Source organism: Lactuca virosa, chromosome 3 (genome assembly GCF_052849685.1).
Source record: "Lactuca virosa cultivar CGN04683 chromosome 3, Lactuca_virosa_CGN04683_v6, whole genome shotgun sequence".
In the NCBI taxonomy this organism is placed as follows: domain Eukaryota; kingdom Viridiplantae; phylum Streptophyta; class Magnoliopsida; order Asterales; family Asteraceae; genus Lactuca; species Lactuca virosa.
Genome location: NC_136428.1, coordinates 344,775,580 through 344,800,780, shown reverse-complemented (window position 1 = coordinate 344,800,780; position 25,201 = coordinate 344,775,580). Strand labels below are relative to the sequence as shown.

Below are 25,201 nucleotides of genomic sequence, written 5' to 3'. Positions count from 1 at the left end.
GTGAGATTCGTTATCACCTAGGCAAGGCCAACGTGGTAGCTGACGCCTTAAGTCGAAAAGAATACTCGGGTCGCCGAGTAAAGTCATTAACCATGACAATCCATTCGCACCTGTCCGTGCAAATCAAAGAGGCCCAACTGGAAGCTTTGAAGCCTGCGAATGTGGCAGGTGAGGCTTTAAGAGGAATGGATAATAATCTAGAAGTCAAGAACGACGGAGCTCGTTATCTCATGAACCGAATTTGGACACCGAAATTTGGCGGGTTCAGGGACGTCGTCCTCAATGAAGCACACAAAACTCAATACTCCGTACATCCCGGATCAGACAAGATGTACCTGGACCTGAAGAAACTCTACTGGTGGCCGAACATGAAAGCCGTGATCGCTACATATGTGAGCAAGTGTCTGACTTGCGCCAAGGTTAAGGTAGAGTACCAAAAGCCTTCAGGTTTGCTACAGCAACATGCGATACCTGAATGGAAGTGGGAACGAATAACCATGGATTTCATAACCAAACTGCCTAAGACAACGGGTGGTCTTGATACCATTTGGGTAATCGTCGATAGATTGACCAAATCCGCACACTTCCTGCCAATAAAGGAGACCGACAAGATGGAAAAGTTGACTAGGGCGTACATCAAAGAGGTTGTACGACTACATGGTGTGCTGATATCCATTATCTCTGACAGAGATAGTAGATTCACTTCACGGTTCTGGCAGTCCTTACAGAGAGCTCTAGGGACCAGGCTAGACATGAGTACGGCCTACCATCCTCAAACCGACGGGCAGAGCGAAAGAACCATTCAAACCTTGGAAGATATGCTAAGAGCATGTGTGATAGACTTCGGTAAAGCTTGGGATACCCATTTACCACTTATTGAATTCTCATACAACAACAGCTATCATACTAGCATCAAGGTTGCGCCATTTGAAGCTCTTTATGTCCGCAAGTGCAGATCACCACTGTGTTGGGCTGAAGTGGGAGATACACAGTTAGCAAAAGGGCGAGTCCCTAACAGCACCCTCACTGGCCCTTAAATCATAAGGGAAACTACGGAAAAGATTATTCAAATTCGAGAAAGACTGAAAGCATCTCGATATCGACAGAAGAGCTACGCCGAAAAGCGACGTAAACCCTTGGAATTCCAGGTTGGGGACCGGGTTCTACTGAAGGTCTCACCATGGAAAGGAATGATACGTTTTTGTAAACGTGGTAAACTAAATCCAAGGTATATCGGGCCATTCGAAATCCTTGCCAGGATTGGCCCGGTGGCATACAAACTTCGACTACCCCAGGAACTTAACAATATACACCCGACCTCCCACTCGAGGAAATCGAGGTCAACAAGAGTCTCCACTTCGTAAAAGAACCGGTAGCAATCATGGATCGAGAGATCAAAAGAACAAAACAAAGTCGGATCCCTATCGTGAAGGTCCGTTGGAACGCTAAACGAGGACCCGAGTTCACCTGGGAACGCAAGGATCAAATGAAACAAAAACACTCGCATCTTTTCCCCAACTCTTGAGGTCCCAGTCAAAACACTAATTTCGGGACGAAATTCCTTCTAACGGGGGGATGATGTGACAACCGTCAATTTCTAGTCGAGTCAAAGTCAAATAAAGTCAACAAGTCAAACCGATCAACTCAGCTAACCCTTGTATATTAGGGTTTACATTATGTTACTACTGTACAAATCGCTATCGCTATTTTAATAAGAAGTTATCACTTGGAAAATTCATATGTTCAGAATTCTTAAACCCTAATCAGGATAACTGATGGAACAACTCAATAAGACATTAATACATACCCTTCGGGGGCGTATAACACTCATAACAAGGCTTAACGAAGCTTATGATCCTTGCACGACGAAGAAAAACACTAATAAAGGCCCCCGGCAAAATCTCTCTAAATCTCTCCCACTCTATCTCTCTCTCTCCCAAATCTCTCCAAGAATATTAAATCTCTCCCAAATCTCTCTTAAAATATCTTTCAAACTTTTTATAATCACTCGGGGCGTCCTGACCCTTAATTTATTCGAAAACAAGTCAAAACGGGAAGATAAATGGAGAAATAGCTTTAAGGAACCGAACCCTCTTGAGAACCGAAACCCCTTAAAGAACCGAAACCCTATTGAGAACCGAACCCCCTTAAAGGACCGAAACTCCTCTAGGAACCGAAACCCCTCTAGGAACCGAAACCCCTCTAGGAACCAAAGCCTCTCAAAGAACCGAAACCTCTTAAATAACCGAAACCCTCTAAGGAACCGAACCTCTCTTAGGAACCGAGACCTATTAGGACCGAACCCTCCTTATAGAACCGAACTCACCTTCGGTCCGGAACCAGCCCTTTCGGTCTATTTCGGTCCATTTCGCTCCAACTCGCTTTCCGTTCCCTCCTGACCAAGTCCGCGTGCAAGTCTTTAGGACCGAACCTACCTTCGGTTCTCACCCTATAGGACCGAACCTTCGGTCTGGTCTCGCAAGTTCGCTCCTTTTTCCCGGTTTTCGACTAGATTCGTCTTTTAAGCTCGTTTTTCATGATTTTAACGGGGATTTTTCACCCAAACACATATTTTAATATATTAAACTCCATAGACCCATAATTTAATCATATCTTTGATGGAAAATCATATCTTTGGGCAATATCTTGTACAAGGTATGACTTTGGAGTGTGGACTTTGCCAAGAATCTATGACACCAACCACCCACCCACTCCATGACCACTCCATCTCACTATTCCCACCTTACCTTATTCAAATCAAGATCTCCCCATATCTTTTTCATCAGCCCACTCTCTAATCCCTCACTCTTCCATCTATAAAACCCCACTCTCCTCCTCCCAAGACACACTTTTTACACACTCTCATACTTCTCTCTAAAAACTCGAGTTTCCTCTAGGAGTCACAAGTTCTTCCCCTATTGTTGGTAAGTTTTTCCTTCCTACACATAAACATTCTACACAACTTTACCAAAATCACAAAATCCTTACACAAATATCATCATATTTGTTGCTAGATCTTCGAATCTTCAAGCATCTCCCAAGTGTTCTTGACTTGAAAGCTTCTTCTCTTCATCATCCATCCTAAGATATCACTCAAGGTGAGTTCATACCCCCACATTTTCATGTTTTCTTCAAGTTTTAGGGGGAGAATACAAGTTAAAATACCAAAAACTCGACTAAACTCAAACAACAGCTTTCATCAGAAAAGTTGAGTCCTATTCACGGACTGTTTTGACCATCTTAAACTTAATATATTTCAAAACTGTTTATTATGAAAATATTTCTGGTTCATACCTTTAAAATGACTACTTGCGAATCTCCATACGATTTTTCTACAATTTATGGTGATTTTTACAAAACTGCCTATCATTCCAAAAACGAATTCGGACCAGTCTGTGAATATGAACATTTTCACACAAGTTAGAGACTTCTAAAAAATCATAATAAAATTTATGAACAAACTAGACACGTTTTCTAAACTCTCGGAGTTTACGGATTCAGTTTTTGACTTCGTATGATTTTTCTATGATTTTTCTGTGAATATGTGTGTGAATATATATATATATATATATATATATATATATATATATATATATATATATATATATATATAACATAAAATACTCTATCAAGTATAAGGGTCCTTTGTAATTACAAATAATGCAAGAAGAAATATAATAAGTATAGTTATGCATTGGTTAAACTATTACATACTCATGAAGGGTCTCACCATAATACTATCGGTTTTTCAACTACTACATGATAAACTATAATAGGTATGGTTTATTAAATTCACATCACTAATTTAGTACACAAAGGGAGATTTCACTTCTGCCACAGAAAAGGTTTTTACTCAAACACTTCACGTAAACTCGTTAACCTAAGTTGTGAGACAATTCTTCAAATGTACTCTTAGAGTACGAGTTAAAAATTCCTGTAAGTTATAACCAGAACCTCTTGCAGGGAGAGCGTGATAATTGTGTATAGATCTATATTGGGATTGACACCCCACACCTTGCTGCTATCTACAGCGGGACCTGCAGGTCTACGGGTGACAAAAGTCATAACAAATTTTTACGTCTGAAAAACGTTGTAACAGGTCATCTGGTTGTAGTATGGTTATAGCGACTCGCATATGGAGTTAACATCACTTAAAGTTTACGGGAAATTCTACTTTAAAAAGGAAAACAAAAAGGGGTTTTATCTATTTGAAACTGCATTCTTCGTTACAATTACGAACACACACTCATACATTCGGTCTTGGGATTTAAGACTACATAACATTTTATAAGGAAAATATTGGATTTTTCTTGTGTATACATTACATTTTACAAATAAAGGTTTTTCCAACATTTCATCCAAAAGCTTATGCACTCACCAACTTAATTGTTGACACTCTTTCAAAACTACTTGTATTCTCAGGAAACCAGTGAAATATGTAACCAACTGCTTTTGAGGATGGGACGCAAGATGTCAATTTATACATTTTTGTCATCATAATGTAATTGATTTTGAAACATGCAAACTCATACTATGGTGTAACTTTTTCAATTATATTTATGATGGTTGTATTTACTATGAGCGTGATATGTAGTTCATGATAAATTATAATATAAATTTCGGGATGAAATTATTCTAACGGGGGGAGAATGTAACACTAGTCAAAATATGTCAATAGACAATCACATGTGATTATACCAATAATGTAATGTGATTTTGTTAAACTAGTAATATGATAAGAGTGATATGTAGTTCATGATAAATTCTAATATAAATATGAACTTTCTTTATGATACAACTCAAAGTATACGTCCATACGATTCCAAAAATATAGAGAATGTCTGAATCTGACTTCGCATGAAGAAGTTATGATAAACCGAACACTATAAATCTCTATAATAAGAGGAATTTAAAATAGACTTAGAATTAGCTATTGGAGTCTAAAATATAGTTGTAGTACTTGTAAATACCTACGCGTGCATATAAAGAACGTCAAAAACGGAGTTCGTATGTGAAAGTTACGACCTTTCGAAGATTCAGCTGTCAGAAACCCTAATCTGACTGAGCTCACGACGTGAGCACGGAACTCACGACGTGAGGAGTCATTTATCCACATCTCGGAATCTAGAAGGTGTGTGACGAGGCTGCGAGGGGATAAGGTCCAAACTCACTTGGGCTTTATGACGAGGCTGAGAAACACTTAGCCCTAATTGTCATTTTATGTGAAAACTCTAATTTCACTTGGGCTTTATGTTGGGCCTTTCTAGTGGGCTTTGGTAATTGGACTATTAATGGGCCATCCAAGAATAATCATATGGACTAGAATATGTTGTTGGGCTTTAGGGTAAGACCCATATGAAGGTTTGAGCCCAATTTGGAAAATTGGGCCATAGATGGGCCATAGTTTGGGCCTTAATGATTATAAAGGTTTGGGCCCAATTTGGAAAATTGGGCCATATGTTGGGCTTTGACTCATAGTTGACTATTGGGCCTTGGGCTTGGATCAAGCTAAGATTTGGGTAAAGCAGTATTTTACCCCAAGTAGGGACTTATGGTTATGTATTGGAACCCAATTATTAATTGGGTGTTATTTTGATGTTGACAGTTCGGGAACCTGTCATCCAGCAGTTGGGCTTGTGTCTGCGGGACTTCAGCAGTGTGAGGTGAGTTACCTTCCAATAGAGGTGGTTCTAAGGCACCAATGTCGGCCCACTAGTAGGTGACTATGTATGAGATGATTGTCTTTGTGATAATTGTCTGGTTTGCAACTATCTGATATGCTCTATGTGCTAGGATGCTCTGTTATATGTGTTAGTAGTAGTAGGGGTGAAATAGTCCTCAGATACCGGTTGAAAGATACCGAAGGGGTTGTCAGAACCCATGCATGCCTAGCAGTACGTTATGTTATGTTATTATGTGGTAGTGGTAGGTGTGAAATAGTCCCCGGTTACCGGTTGAAAGATACCGAAGGGGGGGTTAGCTCCCGGTTACCGGTTGAAAGATACCGAAGGGGTAGGTCGGGCACCCAGATATGCCTGACGGTATATTTATGTATGTTATGTTATGTTATTATGTGGTAGTGATAGGGGGTGAAACAGTCCCCGGATACCGGTTGAAAGATACCGAAGGGGTAGGCCAACACCCGGATATACTTGGCAGTATGTGTGTTGTATGGTATGTGGTATGATGAGGGAACTCACTAAGCTTTGTGCTTACGGTTTTTAGTTTTGGTTTTAGGTACTTTATTTTCAAAGGAAAGGAGTCGGCTTGATCGCAGCGCATCACACCATGTTTTCCGCACACGAGATCTTTGGGATTACACTCTGATATGGTTTTCTGATACTATGTTTTGATTATTGACACTTTGGTTTTGACATGAGATATTATTATGAATGTTTTATACTGATGGTTTTATGTAACAACTCTTGAGTCATACACTCAATGGACACACCTGTTCCTTCCTAACTCATTTTGTGACACGGTATCTATCTCAGCTATAGTAACATACTTAGCGATCATAACCTAATAGCCTTTCATTATGAATGGTCCATAGCGAACTGAACCTTTTCCTCTATGAGGCAAACGCTAGTATGGAAGATACCCTCCATATTTCTTATCCTTTTTGTGCTAATCCATCCTTCTTCCTTGACCCTGTGAGGTTGATATATAACCACATCACAACATGTAGCAACTCTAGTCATTGGTTGCTTAACCCCAGCGAAGGCTGCATTCCTTATGTCGATCTCCTTCTTAAATCTCATCACTAAATTTGGCACTATATCGGACAAGGTTCTTAGAACCAACTCACTTACGCAGATGTACTTTATTCGGATTTGATCCTTTATGGCCACTTGGGTCCAAACTTAGAGCGACTTTCCTATACATCACCATACATCAGGTAATGACGAAAACACGCAAAACGAATTTATAGCGTTAACCACACTATCGATCCAACTATTAGTGCCTTAGTAACTTTGTGACTCTTCCTGATCCAAGTATGAATCTTGTGCTTCTGGTAGTATGGGCCTACACTACCTTTCACAACTATTCATATTTGTCCTAAGAATTGCCCCGAAGTTCCCAAGTCACTATATATGACTACCACAAACAATTTATGTATGTGTTCAAGCGAGCACATACAACAAGTCTTCCTAGATTCCCTAGGATTTTCATTTCTCTATTGTTTCCCTACTTCATAAATATATGCCCTATCAAGCATATTTTAAACTTCCTAGACTCTCCTTCTAGGATTCCTTCCACCTCACTCTGCTATCATCCGAAGAAGAAACTTTTACTAATATTAACTACTTATCTGATGAATACGATTACATGCCACTAAAATTAAACAGTTTTTCGATTGAAAGATCCTGTACTACAATGGTTGGACTCAAACGAGAGCTGTGCAATACCGCCAAATTAAGCAATCTAAAACTATTTAATTATGGGAGCATGCAACCAAACGTATTTGTCAAATAACTAATTAATATCAATATAGGTTCTGAGCAGCACATAACAAGCAAATCTCTAGCTATAAGGAATATTAAGTGTTAGGCAATTATTGATGGGTTTTTGAGCATTCTAACACTTCCTAAGTGTACATGCAACCCTAATAACCTTGAATCTATGTTTTCTCTATATACATGCAAATTTCTTTTCAAGGATATTTCCTAACTAGCATGGCATGGGGATTACATAGAACATAAAACTAGTAGAAATACATACCTTGTTGTTGCTTGGATTCCTTCAAGACTTTGTGAGCCTAGCACCCCAAATGTTGTGCCTCAAATGCTTCACACAACACCACAAGACTTGGAATAACTTGAGAGAATACTTCTAGCACTCAAAATCGGTTATGCCCTCTCTAGTAACTCTAGTTCACGATTTTGCTAGCCATAGGGTTCCTTTTATAGTGTTGTCACAATTAGGGTTTACACATGAATGCCCTTAATTGTCATGACTCTTGATTTCTCATGACCCATGGGTTTGTAACTCCCATGGACTATCCATGGAGCTCCATATGGTTATAACCAAACCCATAAACCATGGATCATTAATCCACCATAAAAGAATTGATGATTGTCATAATCAACCCTATATATTTAATTAGTCTCACTTTGATCACCAAATTAATACTAGATTAATACTTGATCAATACTAATTAAATAATACTATTATTAATATATTAGAACTTATAATATATTAATAATCATAAGTGCCTTATTCTCTCATTTAGTCTATCCAAGTATTGCAATGCCATGCAACCCAAATGGACCATGCCAGGTCGGGTCAAGTACATACCAAATAAAGTTATGGACTTAGACACTATATCCAACAGTCTCCCACTTGGATAAGTCTAATAACTATATTTGCAAATATGACTTCAAAATCCGACTAGCAATCGTAGCTCTTTCAAAGTCTCTCGGAACTGAGATGATGATGATACGCCATTTAAGATAAGTGATCATATAATCCTCTGTTCTCATGATATCAGCCGGACAAACACATGGAACATGGTCTTACTTATTGTCCAGCATTTGTTTCTCGATCTCTGATTTGTTTCGACATAGAACTAAATTGAACACATCAATTAGGTTCTGACCGGGCCCGGTACATAGGTCAAAACCAAATCATCGAGGGGCCCAGATATCGCTTCTATTTCTAGAAGGAACAGATAAACTTCGACTGATATGCTTGTACTAACTACTTGTTGAATTACTCACAAAGGCACGTTTTATGACATCGAGTTACCAATGCGTTTTCGTGCAATCAATGAATAACCAAGTCATAGTCAACAACTCATATCTCTAGGTTTGAAGATTTATATGATATTACCGTCTCACGATCACTCGAGATAAATTCCATGAAGTGATGCAAGTGAGCGTGGGTTGGATCCAATACTCAGCCCTTATGAGTACTCATGAATGTTGTAGCAACCATTGCATTGTCTAAAGCACTTTAGACAAATCATACAAGCCAAATTCATGACAGTCTTGATTCATATCTACTTCCAACATATGACTGACTGTGGATGGTTTGAATAATATGATATATACCATAACATAATTATTCTGGAAGTCAAAACATGCAAAGTGAAACATAAGAATAATACTAATCTTATATGGCCCCAACACTTTGAGTGTAAATAAAAACACCTTTTATTTAAGCATCATATTGATTACTCATTATTTATGTTTCGATTAATCAACTTTATGCTTGAATTAAAACATTAGTTGTCCCATGCTCCAAGCATGTACACTATGTTTTTCCAAACAACAATTATGCCATACTCCAAGTATGCATACTATGTTTACATATGGTCCTCTCTTTGTGAAATAGATCAATTGACAATATTCCAATGATGCTAATTTCACAATTCCAATCCTCGTTGTAAATGAAAGAATACCAAACTCTTACCATCTACTGTAATCTGTTAGATTCTAAACTTATATGCAATGATCCCCTTGTAATGACTATGCACAGAAGTCACAAAGACTTGGCAACAGAAATTACAAAGTATTCCAATGGAAAACAATTCCATGGAAATGAAGTCTCAAATTCAAAGTACATTCCTTTGAACATCCTTCTTAGCATTAAGTTCTTTAATCTTACACAGATTCAAAGAATAACTTCCACCTATGGAGACAATTCCATATTACCATTTTGACCATCACTTCTGAACAAGAGTTGCCTCTTTTCAAAATATGTCAATATGGTCCTTACTCTATACTTCTAATTGTCCATGAGCAACCAATCTTTGGTAAACCTCAGATTGTCCTCGACAACTTTGCTTAATCATTTTAGTCATTTCCAGTTCTATTTCTTTTTCCATCTTAATGCCCTAGGCATTTGGAAAATTTAGAATGGATGAATATTATAGCACATGTAATCAAACTTATACCCAAAGCATATGGGACATGATTTATGCTATAAATTTTTTTTATTTGCCATGTTTTCATAATTCGAACTATGAAGAGGGATGCCGTAATCATAATCGAATTTTGAGAACGCAACATATATAGAATTTCCTTATGTTAAACCATTCCAACATAACATTCATATATATTCTTGACTAAAGTAGATTAAATTCTCAATCTAAGCTTGTAGAATTGGAGTGAAGTATAAAATCCTCTCCCTTAATTATAGCAAAACAACTTTTTCAAGGCGAATTGAAACTTTTGTTTTCTATAATTAACATTGCTAACCTGCAATATTTAACATAATCGTCATGCTCCCACTAGCATAATGATTACCAGCATAACACTTTATGCTCCCACTAGCTTTGACATGTACTCAGAAATCTACTGGACTTCTAGAAATCAATACTTTATTGACTTTCTTACCAAAGTTCATATTTCTGATACTAGATTGCTTTGATAAGACTTTATCAAAAACATACACCTTTCCTTAGATAGCTCACATGTTTGTCTAAACCTTTTGCAATTCTCACTAGTTAGTGTGCCGGTTAACCACACACGCTCCACTAACTATATGAGAATGCAAATATCACAACCGCTATCTACTTAAAATCTTCTTAGTGGAAGCGTTTCCTCACCATCATTTTCATGAATCGAAGAGAAACCTTATGACACTTAGATTTTATGGTGTATGTGTTCCTATCCATGTGAATTTGTCATAACCATAATCACAGGACTAGGTTAGTGACACTTCCAAATTCATATGGACTGAACTTGTGCAATCTTAATTTCTTGCCACCTGGTAGCACAATGCCCACCATTGCTTCCGGGTTGTTATGCAAACAATTGAGAACTCATAGAACTCACAAGCATAATCAACTTTCAATTGGAATAGACACAGAAACAAGAATATGTCAACACGATACGTTACAAACCTCAAGTCGTGGGCTAGTGATTAACAAAACTCTTGATTTAGTTCTTGAAACTATTTCAGAATCATTTAGACTCCCACTATCCTCTTGACATATAAGACTTCTCTTTGTCAAGAACCATTCCTTGACAATACAAATATTCAAGAGCTAGTGCGGATTCTTATCAAGTTAAACACTTCTCACTATTGGTCTTAGCTGGTCTTTGTTTTATCCAAAACATCACAACTTACCAATCTCAAATGTACAAGAATAGGAAACATCTTACTCTACATTTGACAAGTGTTATGAACTTTCTAAAGACTATGTCACTCAAGTTACAATCTTGGAGTATAACTCCAGGATTTGTTTTTGGCACGAAGTATGAATTATCTTTTGATTTAACCATTTCAACAATTCACGATTCCTCTCCTCAGGCAACAAACACACTAAGGTGTCCTTAGAGGATCAATTGTGATATGGTTCCATAATCACTAAGATAATCATAAAACAAAATACACAAGTACTCTCCCATCTCTTCAGATTGGAGAAAATTTTATCTTTCTGCCTTATTTGATTCTTCTTATTCATTCTGCCATACATTGAAACTTTTCCAATGTTTCAGAATTACACTTAAACTCGTAACCATAACCATATTTACTAAACTTTAGTAAATCATAACGAATAATCTTATCTATCTTTGTGGTGGACCTGACCAGCACACAACCAAGTGTACCCAATCTTTTAGTCCTTCACTTGACTCACATGTACATGTGAACAAGGAATTAGTCTTAATTTCCCAAAGACGAAAACTTCTCATTCATCATACAATACAAGTTGCATGATTCCAAGTTTCTATCTAACTGAAACTTGGGCGATGAGAATCATTCCTTATTTGGTAAATTATGATACTACCACAAATGAAAGAATCAAATCCATTTTCAAATATTGCTATTAATGGAAACATATAATCAACAATTTTTCACAAATTCCATTGTAAGGATACTTAAAATAAATAAAATCAAAACTTTTCTTTATTTTAAAACTTTGCGGAAAACTTATCCTTACAACCCATATGAAAACCTTGTTGTTATCTATTCCTAAGCAATATGTCTCAACTCTTTAGTAATAGCTCAAAATTCTGATCACCGAACCATGCGATCAAAATCCCTCTTCGCGATCAGAATCAGCATATACTTCCTTTAAGTTTCTTCACTTTTCTTTGATTCTTAAAACATCAACATGTGACCCAGTCACATCATGCAATAAGAATCTCAGAATAGAAACTTAATAGAGTTAGACAATGGACTTTACCTGAAGTAGAGTCAAACATTTGACTTTACTATCCTTATGGACTTTTAGGTAAATTTGGCAGCTTCGCAACCAATGCCCTTCCTTTGGCAACAGAAACATATGGACTCTTTGGAAACGGTACACGGGACTATCACAGACTTAGCCTTTCTCTTTACCATTTGGTCAACCGAGTTGACTATGGCCAATCCCTTTCAATTGGGAAGAGAAAGTTTTTCTGGACTTCCAATGTTACCATTGTCAATGTCCATGGATGTGTGGGAAGTTGATCTTCCAATCAAATTTTGCTTTACCAATGCTCCAAATCATTGCTGATTCAGCATCATCAAGCAAATAGGTAAGATCATTAAGGGTCATGTCGTGATCTGTTATCAGGGAGTGACCAAGTCAACAGCCAGCTACCTTGAGACTTCGACACCCGACTCTCCCGGCTTGTCAATATGTGACTTAATCTCCAAGACCTAAGCACATATAGACTTTGTTTGCCAATATGGATTGAGTGACTTAGAACTTATCATGTCTTGAAACTTGTGGGATAGGGAGATTTATTGGAGTAGGTGGAGGAAGTGAAGTATGATTTTCAGTCCCACTAATGCATAACAAAGGGATTGATCTTTCACCTTGATTGCCATTCGGGATATCATCTTCATTAGAAAGCTTCTTCCTAAAGATTTGGGAAGACCATAGCTGTCTAAACTAGACATCTATAATGGGAGAAATTCAAGTTAGTTGATTTAAAGTCCTTAATATAACACCCAATATGAAATATTAAGGCTAGGACCCAACAACCTATTTATAACTGGAAGAGGGATGCCGTAATCCAAATTATAAAATAGTTGAAGGTAGGTAAATGACGATTTACCAATTTCCTACCATAAAAACGAAATATAATTAAGTTTTTAATTGGATTTGAAACTCCTAGATCTTTTGAGATACATTGAACTTTCAATGGCATGTTTGAATCTCGATTGTGCCCTCTCAAGTTTGTGACTGGGATGCCGAGGATCACAAACAAGGTGTGAATAACCATACAAATTGACTTGGTACCCTCAACAATATTACCTAATCGATGTGCCGTTTAACCACACACGCTCCACCGATCTATAATAAAGTCAAGTTACCCTTTGCCACTCTTACTAGTCCATGTTAGTGTGGCGGTTAACCACACACGCTCCACTAACGACTTGGTAAGGTACAAAGTGTAATTTTATGGGCTAGCACCATTTCACATTTTCCTAAAGTAACTAAGATTGGGAATTTATAATGTATAGTTACTTTATAATTCATTATACTTTTAACGAGTATTTAAAGTCGTATCCTACCCGTTCGGCTAACGACCCTCCACCGATCAAGGAAGCGGTGGGTGAGAGTGGACACCCATTAAGTCACCATTTTATAGGCAACAACCTTATACCCCCCTTATAGACCGGCTTCGTGAATGAGGCCTACTAACGGTAAGAATGACATATTCTTATACATATCTATATAATAAAATTATAATAATAGTATAAGTGTTGATTTTTAAACTTTTTAAAAATCTAAGGTTTAATTTGGAATTAAAGTATTAGAGTGTAAGACTTTTCAAATTCCAAAACTTGAGGGCAAGAATTGAAACTATTCCAAGTCTCTTCAATTTGTAACTTATGAGTTTTAATGGTTCATAGAAATGAAGACTCTTCATTTTATGAAACCTCTTTAGTTCTTTAATCATAATTAAAAGAAGTGACTTTTGGTTATCCATAACTTGAGGACAAGTTATGGACACCATCATAGCCATTAAGATCATGAATTAAACACACATGGAGGTTACACATAATTCCTATGATCTTCTAAAACTCATAAGAACACAAATTCATGTCAAGCAATTTCAAGAAATCATATAAACATATACAATACTTGAAAATTGATAAAAGTCATGTAAAATGGGTTAACATAATCATTATCATTTTGAAAAACAGATTTTACAAGTCCAAAACAGATTGGGATAATGATCTTAATCCATTTTTCAGCAACAAAACTCGAAAAAACTGCCCAGCACGCTCCTACTCGCCGAGTGCATTATTCTACTCGGCGAGTCCTCCCCATGGACTCGGCGAGTCCAGTCGTCAGAGTGCAGAATTTTCGATTTTTAAGCAGTTTTGCATCAAGTATACAGAAAACAATCCTAGGCTCTGATACCACTGATGGGTTTTTGAGCATTCTAACACTTCCTAAGTGTACATGCAACCCTAATAACCTTGAATCTATGTTTTCTCTATATACATGCAAATTTCTTTTCAAGGATATTTCCTAACTAGCATGGCATGGGGATTACATAGAACATAAAACTAGTAGAAATACATACCTTGTTGTTGCTTGGATTCCTTCAAGACTTTGTGAGCCTAGCACCCCAAATGTTGTGCCTCAAATGCTTCACACAACACCACAAGACTTGGAATAACTTGAGAGAATACTTCTAGCACTCAAAATCGGTTATGCCCTCTCTAGTAACTCTAGTTCACGATTTTGCTAGCCATAGGGTTCCTTTTATAGTGTTGTCACAATTAGGGTTTACACATGAATGCCCTTAATTGTCATGACTCTTGATTTCTCATGACCCATGGGTTTGTAACTCCCATGGACTATCCATGGAGCTCCATATGGTTATAACCAAACCCATAAACCATGGATCATTAATCCACCATAAAAGAATTGATGATTGTCATAATCAACCCTATATATTTAATTAGTCTCACTTTGATCACCAAATTAATACTAGATTAATACTTGATCAATACTAATTAAATAATACTATTATTAATATATTAGAACTTATAATATATTAATAATCATAAGTGCATTATTCTCTCATTTAGTCTATCCAAGTATTGCAATGCCATGCAACCCAAATGGACCATGCCGGGTCGGGTCAAGTACATACCAAATAAAGTTATGGACTTAGACACTATATCCAACAATTATAACATGCAATTCCTGAAAAGATCCCTAGCCTAAATACTAACATGCATTTCTAACAGTTCATATATCAGCGGATATAACAAGTATGAATATTTTTGGAATCACTTTCCTTTCTGAGTTTCACTTGATTGTACACACTGCCCAGATCGGAAAAGAGAGATAGAGTGCACGCCGCATCATCACGCCTTGCCTTTGCCCTTGGGCTCCAAAGTACCTGAAATAAATCCACATACGGTAAGCTGAAAGCTTAGTGAGTCCCCCAGAGCATACCCCACACAAACCACATATCACATTAGCTATAAAGCTACCTCTACCACATATCACATGTCAATTAACCATGAAGCTATCTCTACCGTTAGCCACAAAGGCTATCTCTACCATCATCCATAAAGGTTGTCTCTACCATTAGCCCTAAGGCCATCTCTACCATTAGCCATAAGGCTATCTCTACCGTTAGCCACAAAGGCTATCTCTACCACATATCATGCACATATACATATCACACCTCTACGTAACAAGTAAACCAACTATCACAAGATGGGCCGGCCTTGGTGCCTTAGACCCATTGGTACAGTGAGAAAACTCACCTCTCAAAGGCTGAACTGGCAAACTGAATTCAGGTATGTCCTGTGCTGCTCTTCCCAAACTGTTTATAAACAATGAGTAAATAACTCAGCATAATCCCATAAATATCCCCAGGGTCAACCCTGGTCAAAGTCAAAGTCTGCAGTCAAGGTCAACAGTCCATATTGACCTTGACTCGCCGAGTACAATCATTCACTCGTCGGGTACCCTGCTTAACTCGTCGACTCGTCGAGTCACCCAAGGGACTCGTCGAGTTCCTTGGTGTTTACGACCGTAAACCACCAACCGTACACCTTTGACCGTAAACCCTTGGCCGTACACCCTTGGCCGTAAACGAGAAAACCCTCTCGACTCGCCGAGTCACGAGAGGGACTCGTCGAGTTCTCACGTATTGGGTTATTTCCAGGGGAATTTAAGGTTTCAAACTTCAGATCCATACTCTCCTAGTGAAGATGTCACGTAAAGTTGCAAACTTTACATGCATGCATAGCCTCACATGGCCATAGCACCAAAACTAACCTTCAAACAAGGTTTTCATGCATGGGGAGGGAATAAGCTTATAAAGCATGCAACTTTATGATATTTGGGACCTAGTGAGGTTCAGATCTGGAACCATACCCTTGTGATAGGTCCAGATCTAGGCTTGCTTCCATTTCCTCAAAGTTTGGTCATGAACTCCAAATAGAATATAGGCTTAAGGTAAAGGATTCATACCTCAATTTGATGCCCAAGATGAACTTGATGCTAGATCCAGTGTTTTCCCCTTGATTCTTCTTCTCCAAACTTGGATTCCTTCCCAAATTCCTAAAGTCAAGCTCTCAAATGCACACACTTCACACACTAGGGAGGTTTGCGGCCGTAAACAGTCTCTTATGATGTTAAGGGAGGCTACAAGAGCGTTTAATGAGGCTTATATAGGGGCAAACCCAAAATTTAGGGTTTTCTTTAAACAGCTCGGACTCGCCGAGTCGACCCTCGACTCGCCGAGTCGGTCCCGTTCTGCGTTTCATGATCTCACGACTCTACTCGACGAGTTGACCTCCCAACTCGCCGAGTCCAAGCATAAACCATTTCCAATTCAAACCAGGTGTTACAGGTAAGCACGAAGCTTAGTGACTTTCCCATATACCATATACCACAATACATATACATGCATACAAATAATGGTTATGACCTTTTGCTATTCAACCAATAATGTGTGTGTCTGGACTCACGGCATGTCATCGTTCCGTCGTCAACACAAATCTATAGGCTCATGGCCTGTTGTTGTTCCGCCGTCAACTCCTCATACATACATATAACTAAACTAACTACTATTCCTATAACAATGTGTGTATCTGGTTCACGATCTACCACCATTCCTTTGTCAACACGAGTCTATAGTCTCACGGCATGTCGCCATTCCGCCATCAACTCCTCTTATATATATATATATATATATATATATATATATATATATATATATATATATATATATATATATATATATATATATATATATTAATGAATCACATAAACAACCAATCATATAGACACTATTCTAGTCCACACATATAACTCCACTCTAGCAATTATTATATCTTATCGTGCATGTATATATATATATATATATATATATATATATATATATATATATTGTAACACATGGTGTAGTGATATAACTCAACTGGACAATTACTTCGATGACTATCAGCTATCCAACTGGCATCCAACGAGCGGGTAACATGTCTAACAAGTATTAATCTATAATACTATAATTTATTAATATTTATGGCAATCTGGTAATAAAGATAGATCTTTCACTAATCCCAATGAATACATGAAGTTCTATCAAATAATGAATAATAAGATAAGATCATATCGGAGGTAGGATCCGTTTGGTATACAGAGTATACTGTTTGGAAAATCCATTTTAAACACCTCACTAGATCTTTCCTAAACATCACTACCGTAAGTAGATCAATCAGTATTATGACTAGAATCACTGATAAATCTTATTTATAGGTTCATAATAACGATAATGAACATAAAATATAAGTTACTCATAAAACACAGCAAGTGCAGCTTAACTTACAGAAATTTCTAGCAAAATTTCGGAAAGTCGCTGGCAAAACTTCGACTCCGAATACTCCTTTTCGACGGGCTCTTTGAAGCCTCAATGCTTCTCTAGAATGCTCACAAACTCAGAAATATTGGGCTCGAGGTCAAAGAAGAGTTTTTAGAGAGAATTGGAAGATTTTGTGTGAGAAATGAGCCAAATTCGATACCAATTTATAGGACGGTACATGAGGAACGCCGCGCCCTATGACCATAGGTGTGTCGCGCTTCATCGATGTGTCCAGATCCGAATGGTGCCATGTGTCGTACTTTGCTTGGTCCATGTCGCCTGGTTGATTTCCGCCTTTATCCTTGCCATGGGTCAACTCATGGTGGAACCACGTCATCATCGAGACTTGGTCTCCATCCCTACTACGTGGCGCCTACAGGTGGTGCCACGTCATCGTTTTCCGCAGGTATTTTTTGCTACTTTCAAAAAATCATAACTTTCACATACGAGTTCCGTTTTCGACGTTCGTTATATCCCTGATTTCGTATCGACGAGTGCTACAATTTTTATTCAGACTTTGTCGGCTAATTCACCTTCTATTTTTAATTTACAGTCTATGAGAATTACACTGACAAAAGACCTTGCGAAATTCATAACTCCTTCATATGAGCTCCGTTGTCGACGTTCTCCATATCAACGAATTCGTATTTACGATTATTTCGATTCTCCTTTACACTTTTTTCGCTAACAATCAGTCAATTTTTATTTCAATTTCTATGTCGCATATTGTTGTATTGTGTTGACGCGAAACTTCTAAAAATCATAACTTACTCATATGAAGTCAGATTTAGGCGTTTTTTATAATCATGACTTCGTAATTTTGACTACTACATCTTTCGTTAAGAATACATTAGCCGAAATTCAATGTATCAATACTTTGAATTCCGTAAATAGTCGTTTATACTATAATGTGAAAACGGGGGTGTTACAATCTTGACCTTGGATCATCTATTTAGCCACCTGACACTTCTAATACTCTTATATAAGTGTGCAAAGGCTATTAAAACACTAAGTTGAGTTTAAAAATATCTTAGGGTTATTTTGGTCATTTTGAGTAATTATTGTATACATAATTATATGGAGATTATGAGGCTTTTGAGCATTGAAATTAGGTGAAATAACATCCTAAGCTATTGAAGTGAGTACATACCTGATGGGTTTTGAAACATAAAATAGAGTGTTTTTCATAAAAACTGACAACGGAAGCATTTAAAAATAACTAGTTTATTTTAGACCATTTTAAAACAAAACCATCAATGATCCTTTTACATAGGTTAGAATGATATAAACACAACCATAAGGTGTTTTAGAAATAAAACCTTTGGAGCCTTTGAACCCACTTGATATTAGGGTGTTCAACGAGCTTGAACTTCTTTACAAGTAATCCACCACCAAAAGTAAGGTACTTTGGAATGCTAGTTCCTTCTTGTATATTGAGTTTCTTAAGCATTTAAGTGCTTAACAAAAATAAGCACTAAAAGAGAAACACAAAGGAGCACCAAACCAAATGACTAGCTTCAAAAGAAAGGCAAGAGGAAGGGAGTATGGTGTGTACGTTTTTAGAGAATTCCCAAGGCCAAAAGAACTAGTAACTTTCATGCATAAGACTCTCTGATGTATCCCTATGTAAGTAAGGCCAAACCCTATATTATATGGTAAAGTAATATAAAGCAAAAGGAGCATGGGGGACAAGAGAAGGGAGGTTGACAAGCAACCTTTCATGCCTTGGAAACCTACGACCATATGGGGAAAGAAGAGACAAAATTATCTTGCTAGTTTCTTTAACTAATAAACCTAACTAACTAGTAATTCTATGGTTAACCAAAGTGTCCAAAACATTTGTACATGACTTATTAATCATATTATATGATATTATAACTAGTTTCTTCTTTCTTTTATTATTATTTTCATAAAACAATAATTATTCTCTAATTAAATACAAGACTTGCATTTATTTATTAATAATCAAATACTTAATAAATATTCAATAAGTACCAACTTGATTAATGTGTGACTCTATACGATCATATATTATTAGTAACATCATTCAATAATGATTTTTGAGCATATAGATCAAATAATACCTAGAGTACATGTCCCCTACTAGATATTTTTAAAGTACTACCTATATTTATATGAATTGAATGCTATGTGGCCTTATGACATGTGTACATGCATGAAAATACATTTTGGGACATAAATTGGTTTTGGAAAATGTTGTATGGTTTGGAAAAGTGAATTTAGAGCATCCTTACTTGTGCATTGCATGTAGGGTGGGTTATGAGAGTCCCTATGACTTATGATACGTAGAGGGTGAAATTACTTCATGAAGGATCCAATATCTTGGTTTATAGAGGGTGAAATTACTTCATGAATGATCCAATATCTTGGTTTATAGAAGAAACATTACTCCTTATGGAAGTGTAGTGCTTCAGGATGTGATTTGCTACCCCATTCCATGAAAGACATGTTTAAGGCCATGTGTCTATCCTAAACCATACTTTAGAGGATAGCGGGTAGCCATCGACAACAGTCGTAAGCGGATAACTTATCCGGTATTTGCCCGACCATTAGACCTTTAGTGGAAATGGACTATTTGGAGAGTAGTAAACGGGGTTAGTTTAGTTGCATATGCATTTGCATTGATTTATATTTTATACTTATACTCTACATTTTATCACTACTACACTCAAATGTTTGGAAATGATTATTATGCAATGAAATGTTTTAAAAATGTTTACAAATGATTTTGGAATCTAACTTAGGAATTTGGTATCACTATTCCCAATTTCATTCCTTAGTTAGATTTCGGTATTACTCGCTAGGCTTCCCAAGCCTAACCCATTATTTTGACATGTACTCGCATATTAGAAGTTGAAAACTTCTAGCTTACTTTTGGATATTTTGAAGGCCATACATTTGAACTTTGTTATGATGTTATAATTGAAACCTTCCTACAATTTACTATGTTATGTTTGGGGTCCAATTTTACTCATCGGAACTTTAAAAACATTTTAAAGGATTTTTTTTAATTACTAAATTCTACCAGCCTATACAAAGGGTGCTTTAGTTGGCATTAGAGCTTAAGTTTAAATGAATTGGCATTAGAGCTTAAGTTTAAATGAATTAAGTGTTAGGATTAGTACTTAGTGCTTAGACTTAAATTAACTATAAAAAAAAAATAATAATAACATAATTATTGTTCACATAATGTAATTCGTTAATAGAAATAATAACATGATGAACAAAATAGAATGAATTACTAAAACATTCCACTCATTTCCCAATTCCATCCTATCAAGCACTACACAAGAAATTCTTTCATCTACTATTTACATTCACAATGCAAGATCATCTTGCACCATATACTAGACCACAAAATAAAAATAAGAAACAAACACAAACAAACCCTACTTGTTTCAATCTTCTTCCCTAACTTCTTGTTTCCTAGTTTCCATGTCTATCTGTCTGCCTGTCTATCTGTCTACGCTACCTAAAGTTAGCATATACAATTCCACTAAACACGAAAACAAGAAACCTTTTAAACCAACTGTACGAGGATTCAGTCAAAAAAAAAACATTCATCCTTCCTCATCATAATCTTCTTCATCTTCACCTACTCCACTATTCAAGTTAGCAAGCTGGACCGGATCAATCGCCATTTTCTCCACTTCCGCCAACGACCACCCCGGATATTCCGGTTCCGGTGGCGGGCCAGCCGGAATTGGGTCTGCCGGAATAACGGGTGCCGGGGATACCGCCGGAGTGTCGCCATTCTCATCTAAGTCTAAGTTGAGGTCAAAGTTCCTAACTTTGACCGTGTCTTCGGTTTTTACGATTCCTGTGATGTGATTTCGTTTGGAATCGGTGTCTTCAATGGAATCAGGAATTGGTTTTTGTTTATTGGCGGAATCGGAATCATGTTCATGACTAGATGCTGCTGCTAAATGTGATTCTCTTTCTGCCCGGCTGATTCTGCCCCGGCCTCTGCCCCTGCCCCTGCCCCTTCCTCGACTACTGCCATTTGCATGGAGAGGATCTATCTGTGATTATATGAAAAAGCTTCATCAGTTCAAGAATATTATAAAAAAAATGTTATAACGAAAAGAGATTATATACTAGTGATAAAAGGATAATAAAGAGCTTATTTTTATAGAAATAATTTGGAGAAATCGATAAATACGTCATTGTGCTTTCATACTTTTTCAATTGGCAATATACAAAAAAGCACTTGTAATTTCTTAATTTTATTGATTTTGCCAATTGACTACTTTCTGTAGTGATTGAACTATTATACTCTTTTGACCAAAAAAAAAAAAAAACATTTTTCCAGGTTATTTGGTTTTGATATAAGGGCAAAATTATCCTTCCCCAAATCAGCAAGGATAATTTTGTCTTTTTGTTTAAAATCTTTCAAAATCACACAAACTCAATTGCATTTCATGAATTTATTTACCAATTTACCTAAATTGGATGAAAGAATCTTACCGGTTTATCCCTTTTTGAGTCTTCTTCACCATCATTATGGTCATCATCAGCAACTTTCCTGCATAAACCAAATTATCAAAGTTAAAACAACACATGACAAACATAAACTTTCGTTCTAGAAATTATAAAACTTTGTGGTGTAAATTGTAAAATTTATACAAACCTTCGTTTAGTTGCAGATCTTTCATCTCCTGCAGCATCTGAACCACCAAGATCAGGAACCTTACCAACAATATCTCTCAAGAAGTCAAACACATTAAACCTCTGGACACATTGCTTTCTGCAAATCAAAAAAAAACATGAAAAATAAATCAGAAGAAAATCTAAAGTGATTGCATAAAATAGCAATCTACTTTACTCTGACAATGTACTTCCTTTTTTACCCATAATAGCAACGTACTTATTCTTTTTATCCATAATAGCAATGTGCTAACATTTCTTCACCCTATGAATAAACATAAAAACAATATAAAACCAGAAACTTGTAAAACTCTTACAAGTTTCATGTTACATGTAAGAAAATGTATCCTTTATATATGTTGCTAATAAGGTAAAGAACTGCTAAGTACAATGCTATCATATTTAAAGAAATGTAAGTATGTTATTATTATGTGTTAAATAAAAGTACATAACTACATATTAGAAGTTTCAGGTTACATATTGCTATTGTTATCAAAAACATAAGTGTGTGGCTATTATTGGGATAAAGATGTAAGTACATTGTTTTTATGGGTAAAAGATAAAGAACATTGCCTACATTAATGAAAAGAGTAAAGAACTTTGCTATTTCCTGAAACTTGTCCTAAAATTCATGGTATGACTACTTGATTAGGAGATTGGATTCCTATAATGGATTGGTGATAGTGTACTTACAAGTGCATAGAATTCAAAGTCTTTGCTCCCCTTTGAAGAGTGACTTCATATGTTCGGTCACAAAGATCTTGTAGAAACAATTCCAAAGCCTTAGCTGCATCGATCAAGTATAAGGGTAAAGAAATTGCCATAAAACAAATCATATTAAGTTTTTTTCAATTTATTGAAAACAAATAATATTAAGTTTGAAGTAGTGAAGCCATAAGGGAATTGTTACTTACATACTAGAAGAGGGACAGCCATAGCAATCTTCCCAACATCCTCATCTGCTTGCATTATCTTTTTAATTCGAGCCTAATTGATATAACAAGTAACAATAAAATAAGATACTTGAGGCATATAACCAGTACTTATGAGAAATGAACATACAGTAGACACGAAAATAATATAAAACAACAAATCTGTAACATATATAAAGTTTGGAGAAGGCATGAAAATTATAGGATCAATAGGAGAACGTCTACCAAATGCAAAAGAAACAATCCTTTATACATAAGAAAACATATGAGATCAATAGGAAAACAGATATGAACAAATCACTTATTATGCAACAGTAATTTCTTACAAATTTATGCAACAAAGTAGATATCTGACCAATTTCTGCAGTCATCTTTTTATCATCCAGTAGTATTTTACCCCTATTTTAGGTAGAATGTTGTATAAATTGGTAACAAACTGAAACATGGCTGCATAAATTGGTAAGAAATCTACTTTGTTGTATATATTGATAAGAAATCCGCTTTGTTTCACAAATTGACAAAAAGATGTAACGTATATTTCAAACAGCTACCATGAACTTCGCCTTCTAAATATTTGAATTAGAAGCACAAAAAGTTACTATGAAGGTTAAAGGTGTTTTATCTTCAATGGTGGAAAGCAAAAAACAATGGTTTTCTATCATTCAATTTCATATGTTCAAATTGGTGTTCATGGATATAACTCGGAAGCCACTGTAGCAATGAATATCACCAAAAACCACACCACAATCAACACAATAAACGCCTAAATCCTAATTACTTATAGTCAAATCCTATAAACACAAAGACAAACAAAGATATAAAGTTTTGGCAATAATAACAGTTCATCCTAAACGAAAACCATGTTTCAACTTTGTGCATATTTAAACAGCAATAATTCTTGTATAACAATGAAATTGTAAATAAACTATGAGCAGGAGACGTTCTCCGCAAACGAAATGGTGCGCAAACACGAATTGCTCAAATTTTCGTATAATTTCACGATAATTATCAGATAACTTCTTATAATCTCATCATGCCCGAACACAGAAATGGAGGTTAGGAATTGGAGATGTTTAAGTGTAAATTCCAACGTAATTTTGTTCCAATTCAAAATCCAAACCACGAAATCGGAGTTCCAAAACAAATCCAACAAAAATTAAACAAGAGAAAGGGTAATAGAAATACTCACGGCGGGGAATCGCGTATCCAGCTTCTTCCTCATATCGTTGAAAGCTACGAAAAACAAATCAAATCTCCTAAAAAAAACCCTAGCTAAAATTATCTACGAAAGATGAAACCCTAGAATCGTAAAATTGAACATATGGGTAATCGAAGAAAAAGGGGTATAAAAAGGTGGGAAATTTGAGAAGACCCGAATTTCTCGAGCGTTTCTGGAACGTGAGCCCCAATCCACTCGCAAGTCTCCTACAAAGTGTACAAACTATTTTGGACCCGGTCTAAATCATTGCACACGTGTTTGCTTAAAATACTAAACCTAAGACAATTTTTGCTTACTTAACACTTTTGCCCCTCACATTTAATTGCATGATATGTTTAACCCATGTATTAATTTGTCTGTCACCTTTGTACGATGCGCACCTACTTTGGTGATGGCGAGCGGTGACTAAAAAAAATGGTGTGGCGAGTGGTGACTAAAAAAAATGGTAATTCATACTATAGAACATAGAACATTAATGATATTTCATAGAACATAGAACATTAATACAAGTATAGAACAGATGACTTACGTTAAATCTGTTTTAAAGACCATAATATAAAGGTAATTCATAGAACATAGAACATTAATGATATTTCGGT

At 36.4% G+C, this 25,201-nt stretch overlaps 1 protein-coding gene across 1 annotated transcript; it reads right to left on the bottom strand.

Annotated features, from left to right (window-relative positions):
* Nucleotides 1–21,024: 21,024 nt before the first annotated feature.
* Nucleotides 21,025–24,825, bottom strand: LOC145167521 (uncharacterized). The gene is made up of 6 exons (XM_079086734.1): nt 24,573–24,825; nt 23,366–23,438; nt 23,145–23,238; nt 22,435–22,551; nt 22,272–22,329; nt 21,025–21,826 (listed from the first exon to the last, which is right to left on the bottom strand). The coding sequence occupies exons 1-6, from the start codon at nt 24,603–24,605 to the stop codon at nt 21,365–21,367; spliced, it is 837 nt and encodes a 278-aa protein (XP_078942860.1). The 5' UTR covers nt 24,606–24,825; the 3' UTR covers nt 21,025–21,364.
* Nucleotides 24,826–25,201: the final 376 nt, after the last annotated feature.